This window comes from Microtus oregoni, unplaced genomic scaffold (genome assembly GCF_018167655.1).
Source record: "Microtus oregoni isolate MIOR12 unplaced genomic scaffold, Mior012 000003F_ref0000135, whole genome shotgun sequence".
Lineage (NCBI taxonomy): Eukaryota > Metazoa > Chordata > Mammalia > Rodentia > Cricetidae > Microtus > Microtus oregoni.
Window position 1 is genome coordinate 22,804,993 of NW_024543062.1, and position 14,677 is coordinate 22,819,669.

At 42.0% G+C, this 14,677-nt stretch overlaps 1 protein-coding gene across 8 annotated transcripts in view; it reads right to left on the bottom strand.

The window, feature by feature from the left end:
• The window catches only part of Hectd4 (HECT domain E3 ubiquitin protein ligase 4), a 191,178-nt gene that overhangs the window by 101,263 nt on the left and 75,238 nt on the right, over positions 1–14,677 (bottom strand). For 6 of the 8 annotated variants that reach the window (XM_041649105.1, XM_041649104.1, XM_041649102.1 and 3 more), the window contains exons 10-17: positions 13,561–13,674; positions 12,343–12,483; positions 6,531–6,763; positions 6,050–6,195; positions 4,120–4,190; positions 2,106–2,211; positions 998–1,118; positions 353–481 (exon numbers count right to left, since the gene is read on the bottom strand). In XM_041649105.1, coding sequence (XP_041505039.1) covers positions 353–481; positions 998–1,118; positions 2,106–2,211; positions 4,120–4,190; positions 6,050–6,195; positions 6,531–6,763; positions 12,343–12,483; positions 13,561–13,674 — 1,061 coding nt within the window. The remainder of the gene's footprint in view (positions 1–352; positions 482–997; positions 1,119–2,105; positions 2,212–4,119; positions 4,191–6,049; positions 6,196–6,530; positions 6,764–12,342; positions 12,484–13,560; positions 13,675–14,677) is intronic. The other 2 variants (XM_041649106.1, XM_041649103.1) reach the window with 1 other exon arrangement.

The window sequence follows — 14,677 nt, forward strand, 5'->3', positions numbered from 1 at the left end:
AAGTTATTTAAACAAAAAGGATATAAAACCATGCAAATATTGGAAGTGGTTAGAATGTAATGCTCTCAAACTGACTTTGAAGTGTAGTGAGATCATTTGTGGGTCAAAATTTAACAATTCTTACAAAACAAAAAGAAACAAAGGCACAAAGAGACCACCCAGAGCAAATGAATAACACATTATGAGAGTGTCACAAACATGGGGTAAGCACTGGGCAATGACAGAGAGACCTATGAAATGAGTGACTGAAGCCCTCCCACAGCAATATCAACAACACTGTGAATCTGACATCTTCTACACAGAAATTCAGCAACTGTGGAGGAAGCATCGTTGAAATAGAGCTTGTGTTTACCTGTACCTTCAATGTCTCTCCCTGCAAGGAGCTGTCACTGTCATCGTTCTCATCAGGTTTAATCAAAATAGTGTTACTGAGAAGGTGATTCTGAACTGCCATCAGATAGCGCAGGCAGGAAGATGCAGCCTTTAATACAAATAAGGACATTAAGTGACCTCCCTGAAACTCAAAGGCTCGTTTACCCTCACGCTTTTAAAAGATCTCCACAAGAGAAATAAAAAGAGGAAGCACATAGATAAGAGAACACAATTTCCCAAGGAAACTACAGGCACGGGGCTTTCACTGTAGGCCTGACACACTTACTAGCCTTCTTGCCTTCAACCATGTGGCCCTTAACACTCTCCCCTGCCTCTCACTCACGTCTCTACAGCAGACTCCACCCAAACCCTTCAGGAACTTACTGGTTCCAAGCAGCCTCTGAAATGCACTGAGTTAGGAAACAGGACTAAATTAACAGAGGAAACTCTCCCACATAAGACAGAACTCCAAATGTAGTAAATAATAAGGCATCTCAGGAAGCAGCGCCTCTGTCTGTCTTTTCTCCCTTTCTTGGGAAAGTGCTCTTAGGGATTTGCCCATGTGCACATTTCCCAGGTAAGCTCGGTCCACCTACAGACTCTCCTGAGAGGAGACAACACTTACAGGTACAGTTGAAAGGAGCTTCTGAAAATCATCTTTGGAGACGGTTTGGCACTTAGTGATTAGGATACAGGACTCTCGCACAACAATCTTCAGGATATAGTGTAAGAGCTCATCATTGAGTCTTTAAAACAAGGAACAAATAGCACACTTGGTAAGAGATAATGAGGCAGCTAATTCACTCTGCCATAAAGTCATCAAACTAACGGGACACACCACAAAGCAAATTTATTTTCACAAAATGCTGCCCTACCTCCTAATTCAAGTATTTTAGAAGTAACTATAAAAGAAAAACAAAGTCATCACCTCCTAGCTCCAACATGCAGCTTCTTTTTGGTTTTTTCAAGACAGGGTTTCTCTGTGTAACAGCCCTAAGCTGTCCCAGAACTCACTTTATAGACTAGACTGGCCTCAAACTCAGTGAGATCCACCTGCCTCTGCCTCCCAAGTGCTGGGATTAAAGGCGCACATCCCCACTGCCCAGCACATGAAGCTTCTTTCACAGAGAGCAAGCCAACTGCCCATAAGGTTCCCCTCACCCATCGCTTCTGCTAAGGACTTCCCAGACCCACAGCTTCACTGATAATATTGACCATACTGAGATTTCAACACTTAAAGACAACTGCAGGATTTACTATCTTTCATTGGGCCCAGAATTTAGGCTCAACATGCTAGTTACCTTATTAGCTATAACAGAAGATTAAAAATCAAGCACATTTAAATGTAAATTATCACTTATAAAGAAGGCTAGTAGTGAATAACATAGAGAACATGCTGTGGTCTGCATGAGACTGTACCCCTAGGCTCAGGCATTTGAACACATGGTCCCAAGCTACTGGTGCTTTGGAGAGAGAAGTCTTAGGGGTGTAGCCTTGCTAGAGGAAGTGTGTCACTGGGAGCAGGCTTTGGGAATTTAAAACCTTGTGCCACTTCTAATTTACACTTTATGCTTCCTGCTTCTGTCATCACACCAGCTGCTTGCAGCCATGCCTTCTCATCATGATGCACCCCTATCCTTCTGAAATAGCAAAACCCAAATAAACCCTTTCTTCCACAAGTTGCTCATGGTCGTGGTATTTAATCACAGCAACAGAGAAGTAGTGGGTGTCACCTGTAGTGATCGTCCTCATCACTGCCGAACCGGTTGTTCTGAAGCTGCTCGGCTAGGTTGGTTAGGATCACGTCTCGCAGCTGGGAAAGTCCGCTGTTTCTCTCTCCTGATACAGGACAAAACTCCATGAATGACCCTGTTAACAACACTTAGAAAACCCACTGGGTTGCAGTTCCAGAATCTGGGAGGCTGAGGCAGAAGGACTGCTCAATTTTAAGAAGACTGGGACAATATCTTAACAAACTGCACCTCCCACCCAAAGAAAACTGATGTTATTTTTTAAAAGGTTTCAAAGAAGCAGACTAGGAGCACAGCATTTAGACTCGTGCAAATAGCAGCAAAACAGCATCACAACCAGAGCACAGCTAGAGGCAGGACATTCAAATCAAGTGTGATTTTTCTTCCTAATATATTATAAAGTTTGGTTTTATTACTTCCTTAGGTTAATGCTGCTTTTAAATGCTGACTGTCTTTAACATGTCATTTGTTGCTGCTGCTGCTGCTATTGTTTAAATTAAGTGTATGAAAAACTAACAAAAATCTAGGGTTAGAAATCATAAAGACAACTGGATGGTGGTGGTGCACGTCTTTAGTCCCAGCACTCAGGAGGCAGAGGCAGGCAGATCTCTGTGAGTTTGAGGTCAGCCTGGTCTACACAGCGAGTTCCAGGACATCCAGAGCTACACATAGAAACCCTGGTAGGGAAAAAAAAATAATTGATCTTAAAAAGAGGAAAGAAAAAAGAAAAGATATTGGTTTGGTTTTTGGTTCTTTGTTTGTTTGTTTGTTTGTTTAAAACAGGGTCTTACATATCCCAGGGTAGCCTGAACTTTCTACAAAGCTGATGATGACACTGAATTCCGCATCATCCTGCTTCTACCTCCCACATACTGGAATTGCAGGCGCACTGCCATGCTAAAATAGGAAGTGATTTATTTTTAGATGTGCTAAACATCCAGAGTCAAGACAGAGGAAGAGGTATAAAACTTCATCTTTGAATTGTGGCTTCTGCATTCAACCTGCAGTGCTGGTCTCTATGCATACACATTTTGCTGTCTGTCTTGGGTACCAGGAAACTAGGGACTCTGTTTTTTGAGACAGGGTTTCTCTGTGTAGCTTTGGAGCCTATCCTGGAACTCACTCTATAGACCAGGCTGGTCTCAAACTCACAAACATTCCCCCTGCCTCTGCCTCCCGAGTGCTGGGATTAAAGGCGTATACCACCACAACCCAGCAAACTAGAGACTCTTGCATGCTAAGCAAAATTTCACCCATGAATGTATTTTACCTAGATACATGTATGCCATATACAAGCCTGGTGCTGGCACATGTCAGAATTGGGCATCAGATCCCCTGGAGTAAGAGTTATAGATGTTTGTGAGCCACCATGTGGATGATGAGAACCAAATCCAGATCTTCTGAAGAAATAACCAGTGCGCTTAAGTACTGACCCATCTCTCCAGCCCTAAATACACACTTTCTCAAGTATGTTGACTAATAGGAAGAAAAAGAGACCCCTCTGTATCAGTCAGTGTCCAGCTGTTACCTTGGGAACAAGAAAAACTAGCAAAGTCTAGCTATTCGGCTGAAAGTTCAAGGCCAGCCTGAGAAAGTTAGTGATACACTCTCTTAAAAAGTAAAAAGAAAGAACAGGAGAAAGAGATGGCTCAGTGGTTCCTGGCCCCTACATGGCATCTCAACATCATCTTTAACTCCAGTTTTAGGGCATCTGACACCTGTCATTCCACAGGACTGAAGCTATGTGGTGCCCAACATTACATGCAGATAAACAATCAAAATACAGAATAAAAATAAAATTTTTTCAAGTAAATAGAAGGCTTTGGAATATAATTAATGGTAGAGTACATGCTTAACACATTCAAAGTCCTAGGTTCAATTCTTAGTAACACACACACAGACAGGTATGCATACGGGCAGACAGACAGACAGACAGACAGACACACACACACACACACACACAGTTGTTCAAGGATAATCTCAAGATAATTCTCACCTTCTGTTAAGACCAGCTTAAGTAAGTTATTGATTTCAGTTTCACCTGGGTATAAGATATTTAAACCAGAGCTGAAACGACAGAAAAGTCAAAAAGTTTTTTTCTTAAACATTTCAGAAAATATACGCTCTATTTAAATTTTTGTTAGAGATGTCAGCCTGGCCAGATAAGTGACAAAGAGAATTTCTGATCTCAGCTTTTCATGAAGTCTGGAAGATCAGGGTGGAAAATGGCATCAGAGGTTTGTTTCTTTGTTTTCTGGCTGTTTTTTTTTTTTTTGGCTTTTTCCTCTTCCCTCTCTGTCAAGCTGTGGCATATAATCAAGTGTGCAGTTTAGCACACAGCCTCAGGCACTAAAGAAACTGTCACAAAGACGGGACAGTGCCTATACCCTGTCCAGGAGTTTCTGCCTCGCACAACATTTGTTCTGTTGAGGAAGCAACTCAAAATATTAACATGGTGAAAAGAAACAGAAAAAAATAAACTTTGCCCCCTATGTCATTCTTGCCAGAAAAGCCTTCCAGACCAACCAGCCAAGTCTCCATCAGCCTCTATACTACATTTGCTCATGTTACAAATCTACTTCTATGAAAGTTGATTGAAATAAAATAAACCAATAAGTTAAAAAATAATATTGAGGCTATTTGAGGTACATATGAATTTGAGGCCAATGTGATCTATACAGTGAGTTCCAGGCCAGTCATTGCAACATAGTGAGATCCTGTCTCAAAATTTAATTAATTCACAATAATTAATAGCTGGGAATGAGGGGTCTGGCCTGTAACTCCAGAAATTGAGACAGATATAGGAAGATCTAAAGTTCAAGGTCAGTCTGGGCTATCTCAAAACACCCAGTCTCAAACTAAGAAAAAACAAAACAAAAGAAAAATGCCCAAAAAAATACATAAAACAACAAAACAAAATTCTCACTGGACTATGGCCCATAAATTCACTAGTGAAGAGACTGAGAAGATGCTAGTGGAGTAAAGTGCTTGCTATGAAAGAATAGGAGCTGACTTCCATCTCCAGCGCCCATGTAGAAAAGTTGGACATCAGCACACACCTGATTCCAGTGCAAGAGCCAGACAGAACTCCTGGGCCTTGCTGACCAGCTAATCTAGTCAACTGGCAGGGTCCTAGTTCCATGAGAGGGACCTGTTCTTTTTAGACAGGGTCACACTGTATAGCTCTGGCTGGTTTGGAACTCACTATGTAGACCAAGTTGGCCTTGAACTCACAGAGATAGGCCTGCCTCTGCCTCTAGATGGCTGATATTAAAGGTGTGTGCTGGTATCCACATCTCAACAGGATTTTTTAAAAAATCATTACTATTATTATTTGTTTGTGCATGTGTTTATGTGTGTGTGTGCCGTGCATGCACGCACGTTCATGCCAGTGTACATCTAGAGGTCAGAGGACAACAATCAGGAGTTGGTTCTTTCCTTCTATGGTGCGTTTTGGGGATTCAACTCAGGTCATCATTCTTGGGTGGCAATGAGTCATCTCAGCAGCTCTCCAACAGGATTTTGAGCAGGTTAATGGGGATTAGCACAACTAAGCCCTACACTACATCAGCTTCCCACATAAGCCAACCTCACGAACCTACATGATAGGTGTCCTTCTTATTCCATCTCACAGCTGAGGAAACAGAAACATCAAACTATGGCCACAGCCAATGTGAGTGGCAGAGCAGACTCTAGACACCCAGGGCAGTTCCACGCCAGAGCATGCTCCACACTCACGCTTGAGAACATCCTAGCTGCCTGCAACTGTCCACTCACAACCCTTCTAGAGAGTTTTGTTCTTTTCACAAAGAAAATGTTCTTCCATTGATGAGGTCCAGATTCTGGTGGGCTGAGCTATCTAGGCTACAGCATGCACAGAGGCTTCTTTTGCAGAAAGCACTAAAAAAAACCCATTTGCTGTTTACCTGATGGCAAGACAGACCTCCTTCTGAATTTCAGAGCAAATTTGGTCTTTCGGTGCCATCAACAACTGCCAAAGAAGCAATCCTGACCGCCGAATGATGTCTCGGTTCCTTTCAGTTTGTGGGCTGAAGAAAAATTTAAACACCACCTACAGAAACATAAGAGGCAGAGCTAAGTATGCTCATTCCACCAGGGATAAAATTAGCTCTCTAGAAGAAAGCTCAGGGTAGCTGTTCTTGTGAAAAGATAACCAGGTGCATTTTCAACTCCACTCTCTTCTACACAATGGGATATAGTAAATATCTTACACACATTAACAGCAATGAGACAACATCCACTCTACTAATCGAGGTGCAATGTACATGATAGATGACAACTCTAGTCAGAGGACTGCCAGGAGGTAAGAACCTCTGTAAAAACTGAGGTTGCTGAAGATGTTTCTTCTGGGAGGAGGTGGCTGCTAAACTCACACTGAATGTGTACCTGAAAGACAACGAGGATGCAGCGTACGATACAGGTGTCTCCATTAACCATGGCCTTCTCCATGATGTCACAAATGCTGCTTAGATGGCGTGCCTCAATAGGGTGTTGCTTGCCCAGGACACTAGTGATGGGAAGATTGGGGTTCGTGGCCAAAAGATTGAGCTGGTGAATGCACATGGCGCCAACATGGTGCAGTAATTGGTTTATGACCTCATTCGTGCTGATGGCCTCTTCTGGAAGATGCAAAGGAAGCATGGTGAGGAAAGACATGACAAGTGTCCCAGAGGAGTAACTCTCCAGTGTACAAAAGCTATGCACACTCAAGGACAGATTTGTGGTACCCCTGGATAGCACTGTTGCTTCAGAACCTTTCCTGCCATAGTATGGGATGTAACATAGTAGATACCACTTACTAAACTGGTTATGTGGGCTTAACAATGGGATAAAGTTTGACATGCATGGTTACAAATTTAAATTCTTTTAGTCCTATTTTATAGAGCAGTAAACGAAGAGTGAGAGAGGTTAAGTTACGCTAAAACACCCAATTATGAAGTAACAAAGCTAAGGTTTGAACTCAGGCCATCTCAGCCCATGCTGGCAACCATTCTAGAAGACTTAGAGACATCTTCCATGGCTGCCCTATGGAATAACCCCTGTCCACAAGCAACCCCCTTGCACCAAATTCAGCATTTCTATTCAGTTGAATAGATGTTTATATCAATTAAACCTGAAGATTAATAAGCATTTTCTTATATAATTACTTTATGGCTCATGGATGGTTTCAGGCATTCAGAGGATGGAGGTGAAGAATAATCTACATAGGCAAGGTACAAGAAAGACTACTTCGGGAGCTAGAGACAGCTTAAAGGTTAAAAGCAATGGTTGCTCTTCCAAATGATCTGAGTTTAAGTCTTAGCACCTACAAGGCAGCTTAAAAGATGATAAAAGGATGCAAGCATGGGCAGATATGAAGACAGGGCTCTTGGAAACTCCCATGACTAAAAAGAAACCTCCTGCTCATCTTTTACCCTGAGGGTCCCACTAGATCCCACTTGTTCTTGTCTTGGGAGTTTTAAGATTTTGAGCAAAGACTGTTCATATTTACCGAGGACTTCTGCCAAGTTGAGGATCTATAGAATAAATGAGGTCTGAGTTTAAGTTAGATACGTGGTTGGACAGGAGTAAGGATTCTCAGTGTAAAGTTTATGAAAGTCTCTGGTTGATGAGAGGACATGAGAATAAAGGGGTGGAGGCAGACTGGCTAGCAAGAGGAAGCGAGGACTGTGAATGGGAAGACAGTAAAAGCTCAGGCAGAAACAGTCGTTGCAGACTGGTGGGAAATGGCAGGGCTGGGATATATTTTGAATGTAGGAGCCAAAAGGATTTGGTTCATTGAAATTCAAAGATAAACTGGGTTTAGGAATGTAGCTCAGCTCATACAAAATGATTGTCTAAGGGGCTGGAGAGATGGCTCAGAGGTTAAGAGCACTGCCTGCTCTTCCAGAGGTCCTGAGTTCAATTCCCAGCAACCACATGGTGGCTCATAACCATCTGTAGTGAGATCTGGTGCCCTCTTCTGGCATGCAGGCATACATGCTAGCAGAACACTGTGTATATAATAAATAAATCTTTTTTTAAAAAATGAGTGTCTAATATGAACACGGCCTGGATACCCTCACATAAACCTGGCATGCTGGCTCACACCTGCAATCCTAGTACACAGAGGGAAGGGGGTTAAAGCAGGAAGATCAGAAGTTCAACGTCATTCTTGGCTATATGATAACTTTGAGTCCAGCCTGTACTACCATAAGACCCCAGCAGAGACTGCTTTTAATCTCAACACTTGAGAGGCAGAGACAGTCAGATCTATGTGAGTTCAAGGCCAGCCTGGTCTACAAAGCAAGTTCCAGGACAGTCAGGGTTCCACAGAGAAACTGTGTCTCTAGTAATACATTAATTAATTAATAATAAATAAGTAAATAAAGCCTAAATTATTCAGTTTGATACTGTGAAAGAATGGAAATCCATATACAGAGATAAGAAGAGCAGATTAACAGGTACAAACTTGTAAAGGAAAAGGGTGCTTTTTGCCATGTAAAGCCCCACATGCCCACTGTATAAGCAAGTGGAGGTGCGTTCAGAGTCTGGAGAAGACCAGGGACTTGGCAGTGACTGGTACATAGCACAATCTCTTTTTTTTTTCTTGATGCAGGTTTAAAAACAACTTAAACCTCAGGATATGATTCAAATACCTTATGAGCTCTAAGGTATTATACCTGGGCTGGGGAAGCTCAGCTGTCAAAGCACTTGCCTCCCACTGATGACCCTAGTTCCAACTTCCAAAACATGAAACAAGACATAACAGAAAAAGTCGCTCCCATTTTATGGGTACAAAGCAAGTCAATTGTTTTTTTAACAAATTTATACAAATATGATTAGGAATCCCAGGCAGCAGTGGCTCATGCCTTTAATCCCAGCACTTGGGAGGCAGAGGCAGGCAGATCTCTGTGAGTTCAAGGCCAGCCTGGTCTATAGAGTGAGTTCCAGGACAGGCTCCAAAAGCTACAGAGAAATCCTGTCTTGAAAAACAAAACAAAACAACAACAAAAGAGAAAATTAGGAATGAAAGCATAGAAACTACTATTGACTCTACAGATATTAAAATAATTGCAGGGTATGGCAAGATGGTTCAGCAGGTAAAGATGCCTGATAACTAAGCCTAATTCCCAGAATCCACATGATGGAGAGACACATACACATACAAGCCTAATCCCCAGAATCTACATGATGGAGAGACACATACACACATGAGCCTAATACAGAGAATCCACATGGTGGAAAGACACGTACACACATACAAGCCTAATCCACAGAATCTACATGATGGAGAGACACATACACACATGAGCCTAATACAGAGAATCCACATGGTGGAGAGACATGTACACACATATAAGCCTAATCCCTAGAATCTACATGACGGAGAGACACATACACACATAAGTCTAATTCCCAGAATCTACATGGTGGAGAAATGTATACACACATGCGCACTCAAGCCTAATCCCCAGAATCCACATGGTGGAAAGACACATACACAATAAATAGAAACGTACTAATACTGTGGTAACTAATACATGTTCACTCTTTTTCCAGGGGTTGTACTAAATGCCCTTCCGTTTAGGTATGGTCTGTGCCTGTTCTAGCTAATGCACAAAAACTGGCAGGCACTACTAAAAACAGCGTGTCAGTTTCAGCATCCCTCCCAACATGACAGGTTGATATAAATCCTAGGATACAGTGTGAAGCAAAGGGGACAAATCTTTGTGCTATTCTTATTTCCATCCATAACTCGAGTTTAGGCACAGTATCATGAAACCCAGGCTAGCTTCAGGTTCACTGGGTAGCCAAAGAGGACCTTAAACTCCTGATCCTCCTGCCTTGGCCAGATATTCACACACTGAGTTACAGTACAGCTTTGGTTTTAGTAATTTCTTGGGGTGGGAGATGTAGCTCAGCTGGTAGAGTGTTTGTCCAGCATGTATGAAGCATAACATAAACTGGGTATGTGATCCCAGCACTAGAGAGATGGAGGCAGGAGGATCAGAAGTTGAAGATCATCCTTGGCTAAATATTGAATTTGATGTCAGCCTGGAATATAATGAGACTCTGTCTCAAATTCAATTACTTAATTACTTCTTTATTAAAATTCAATTAACTACTTCTTTATTGGTGTTTTCAATTTATAGTCATCAACGCTTCCTTTAATTTTTTTTCAATATATTTCACTTAGTTTTTTTTAACATGTCTACAATGGCTACTTTAAAGCTGTCATCTACTAAGTCCAACATCTGACTTCACCTATGTGTGCAGTTGGGCTGAGTTTCTTCTTTTAACCCCTTGTTTCCTTATTGTGATTATTATTGTATTTGGTGTTAGGCATGGAAGCCAGGGCCTTGCCCCTACAAATCATCTATCATATATTGAGCGACACTCTCAATTCTGGGTTATTTATTTATTTATTTATTTATTATGTATACAATATTCTGTCTGTATGCCTGAAGGCCAGAAGAGGGCGCCAGACCTCTTTACAGATGGTTGTGAGCCACCATGTGGTTGCTGGGAATTGAACTCAGGACCTTTGGAAGAGCAGTCAATGCTCTAAACCACTGAGCCATCTCTCCAGCCCCTCAATTCTGGGTTTAATTTCAAGACATGGTGGCTGTTAACCAACAGTCATAGGTGGCACCCAACATGCTAAGCTACTAATGCTCTATTCTATAAGGGTCTACTTGCAAGGAGGCACCACAGCTGGGCACTTATAAACTCAGCCCTGATAAGTAACTTCTGTCTGTTCTTCTGACGATGGATTCACTTTACATTTACCCAGACATGAACATACAGCAGGGATCCTTTCAGGCACCCTATGGAGGCCCCAAGATTCATCAAATCTCCATCTACTTTGCTGTTCTGTTGAGCCCCTGGTCTCTCTTTGGCACAAAAGGAAATACTGCTGCTGCTGCTGCTGCGAAAGAAGCTCAGCCCCAAAACCTGTCAGCCCTTAGGAAGCAAAGCTGTTGATTTCCACAGTGGGCCCAACTCTGGCATAATCAGCTAAAAATGCCACAGGCTTCCACTGTTTTTACCCAAAATGTTGAAGATAGTATGTTAGTGGTTATTGTTGGTTGGTTTTGTTTTTTATTTGTTTGTTTGGGTTTGGTTTGGTTATAGCTTTTCAAAACAGGGTCTCTCTGTGTAGCCATGACTGTCCTGGAACTCACTCTATAGACCAGGCTGGCCTCGAACTCAAGAGCCCCCTGCCTCTGCCTCCCAAGTGCTGGAATTAAATTTGTGTGCCCCCCACCTGACTGTTGTTGCTTGGCTTTTTGAGAAAAGAGCTCAATATGCAGTCCTGGCTGTCCTTTGTAGAGCAGGCTGGCCTTGAACTCACAACAATCTGTCTACCTCTGCCTCCTTGAGTGTTGTTGTTCTTTTTAATATAGTAATTGTGTTAACCAGTTTCCAAAATACGGATGAAGATGAGTTTGCTGTTGTAGATAATGTCTGTTTTAATGATACTTTACAAAGAGAGTATTTGCTGAGTTACTCTCTCTTCTGTAGCAAGAGAGTTGATCTCAATGATGTCAATATTGCTGGGCATGGAGATGCACACCTTTAAACCTAGCGCTCAAGAGGCAGGGGCAGGTAGATCTCTGAGAGTTTGAGATCAACCTGGTCTACACAGTGAGTTCAAGGACAGCCCGGCTCTGTAGAGACCCTGTCTCAAAAACCAACCAACCAACCAACAAACAAACAAAAAGTCAATATTAAGAAAGATAATATAAATTTGGGTATAACTAAGCCATTGTCAGTATAAAACATTAATATAACATAGAATTCCAGTCCAAGAACCAATAATCAATGTTGTATTTTGGATTTTACTTTGAGGCAGGATCTTAGTCAGGCCCAGTTTGAATTAGAACTTACTCTTTAGCCTGAGCTTTCTATGTGCTGAGATTACATGGGTTCCTCCTCAGCACCAAGAATCAAATTTTATATCTACGTTTAGATTTTGGGAGGGACATAGAGATTTTCCTTTTAGAAACCTACAAGTTCTTCAAGGCCTCCACATTTACATGATTTACATGCTTTCTCCTTCCCAATAGACAGTTGTCCCCGTCGTGGACAACAGTGGGTTTTAGCTTGTAAGTTCCAAGAAGGAAGCTGTGGATACAATCTGTTGCTAGCCCACATTCCCAACTAATGCTGCCACTCTAGTTTGTTATATTTGGGAGCTGACAGTGCTGCTCACCTTTGGGCTCGGTGATGATATGGCTGACCCCCAGTCTCTGGCACACATAATGAAAGGCCTGGTTCCCAGGATTGCACCACTGATCGATATAATCATTTGAGCAGGTCCACAGCATGTTGTTCACGGTATCATAACAGGCACCTGCAAACAATACAGTTCACTCAGCGGCTGTGCCAACACATCTGCACATATATTTCCCACGGAATTGCCAAAGAACAAAGGGCGAGAATTTCCCCCAGTGCTGACAGTCACAGCTCTACTCCCAAAGAACTATGTAACAACACACTAAATTGGAACCGAGAAAAAAAGCTTAAATTTAATTTGCAGTTTTGCTCAGTTCCTATGCAAGAAGGAACAAGTCATAAAATACATGGTTTGCAGCAACAGGTTCTTATGAACTACTTTCAAAAAGGATTCAGATGGCTTCCATGAAAAATTCAGGACACCAGGAACGGGTAACACTGTTGAGTCCACAGAAGTGGATCCATTCCACCTTGACTAAAGGTAAGAGAGTTTAAGCTTATTCTTTCTCCTTCAAGGTTACTGACAAGAGATTTGACGTATGGTGTGGCTACTATCAAACATATCTTAACCTAGGTATAGCTACTTGGTGAGATGGTAATCACTTTGTTCCTTGTAAATAAACACAGGCCTTCAGTATTCACTGGATCGCCCTCCTCGTACTATCTTATGTGTCTGTACTTCTTTTGTATCTCTGTTTATTCTGCCTAATATTTCTAATCCACATGTTCCTGCGCCGAAACATATGAACCTGTTGAGGCTGGACTCCAACAGATGTCGCCTCAACATGTAGCTATGCCATAACACCAACACACAATAAAAAACTCTGGAGAGTCCCAAACTTCTGTATGTACCCCTAGTAGCCAGGACAAAGAGCAAGTCCAATGTATGGGATTGGATCCATTTTCCAATGTGTGTTCTTCAGCAGAATAAACCTCTGTTTGGCATAAACCCTGGAGACTGTGATGAGCAACGTCTTACAACATAATGTGAGCGTCAAAGGCAGTTCATCTGAGAATCAGACACGTGGCAGCTTCCACACTAAGTCTCTGAATTAAGAAGTATTAACATGTATCTCTTTTAAGGAAAGTGGAATGCCATAGAGAATTGGCAAGATCTTTCAAGAACACTTGAAATGCTCTTGAAATAATCACTCAAGATGAATCTTCCAAGGAAACAAGTGTATTTGTGTCTTACCCAATCCTGGTACAAGAGCACCACGCCCCAGTGAGCTTCCAGCAGCATCTATGAGATCCGCACGACTTGTGAATTGGCCATCTGAAATGTTATATACCAAACTGGAGGCCAGGACTGTGGAGACAGACAGCTCTTTAATCATCCTGAAGACACTCTTTAAAACTTCCTTTTTAGGCTCCTAACCAGACTTCTTTTGAAAACAACAAAGATAGACAATAAACACAGAAGATCCCTGAAAAAAAAATGCTGACCAAACGTCTTCATAATATTTTTGAAAGTGAATTTAAAACAGCAACATTGATATGAAGGTGTTTTTCTACTTTAAAGGATCAAAAGAGAAAATGGAAAAGGGACAGGAAGACTCAAATCACAGGATGGCAGCGTGTTAGGAAACGTTTCAGTTGGGTCTTATAAGCGCTGGTATGATGCTGTTCTCCTCCCCAGCTCTCATTGTGACTCAGACACTTGGACTTTTCCCTCAACACAGGAGAGTGGAGCAGTGAAAAAGAAAGTCTTTGGGTATGTAGGTTTGAATTCAGCTCTACCACATCTGGGTGGCACAGGAAAGTCATTAGCCTCTCAAGCTCTTCACTTGCAAAACAGATCATATAAGGTGCTGTGCTGGATAGTTTTATGTCACCTTAACACATGCTATAGCCTCTCAAGAGACGGGAACCTCAACTGAGAAAGTGTCTCCATAAGATCGGGATATAGTTCAGTCTATAGAGCATTTTATTAATTAGTGATTGGTGGGGAAAAGCACAGCCCAAGTGGTCCTGAGTTCTATTGTTGTAGGAGAGAGGAGGCCATTTGTTTGGTTCCCGGCCGCCCAGCTAGCTTAGAGTTGAAATAAGTAACTATATTATTTAGAACACTGCTTGGCTCATTAGCTTTAGAGCTTCTTATTGGCTAACTCTTACATCTTAATTTAATCCATTTCTATTAATATGTGTATCGCCACATGACAGTGGCTTACCAGCTAAAATTCCCAGCATCTGTCTCTGGTGGCTCCACAGCTTCTCTCTGACTCTGCCTTCTTCCTCCCATGCTATAGGCCAAGCCAGTTCTTTATTCATTAACCAATAAAAGCAACCTTCTATAAGAAAGAAAGCTGAAC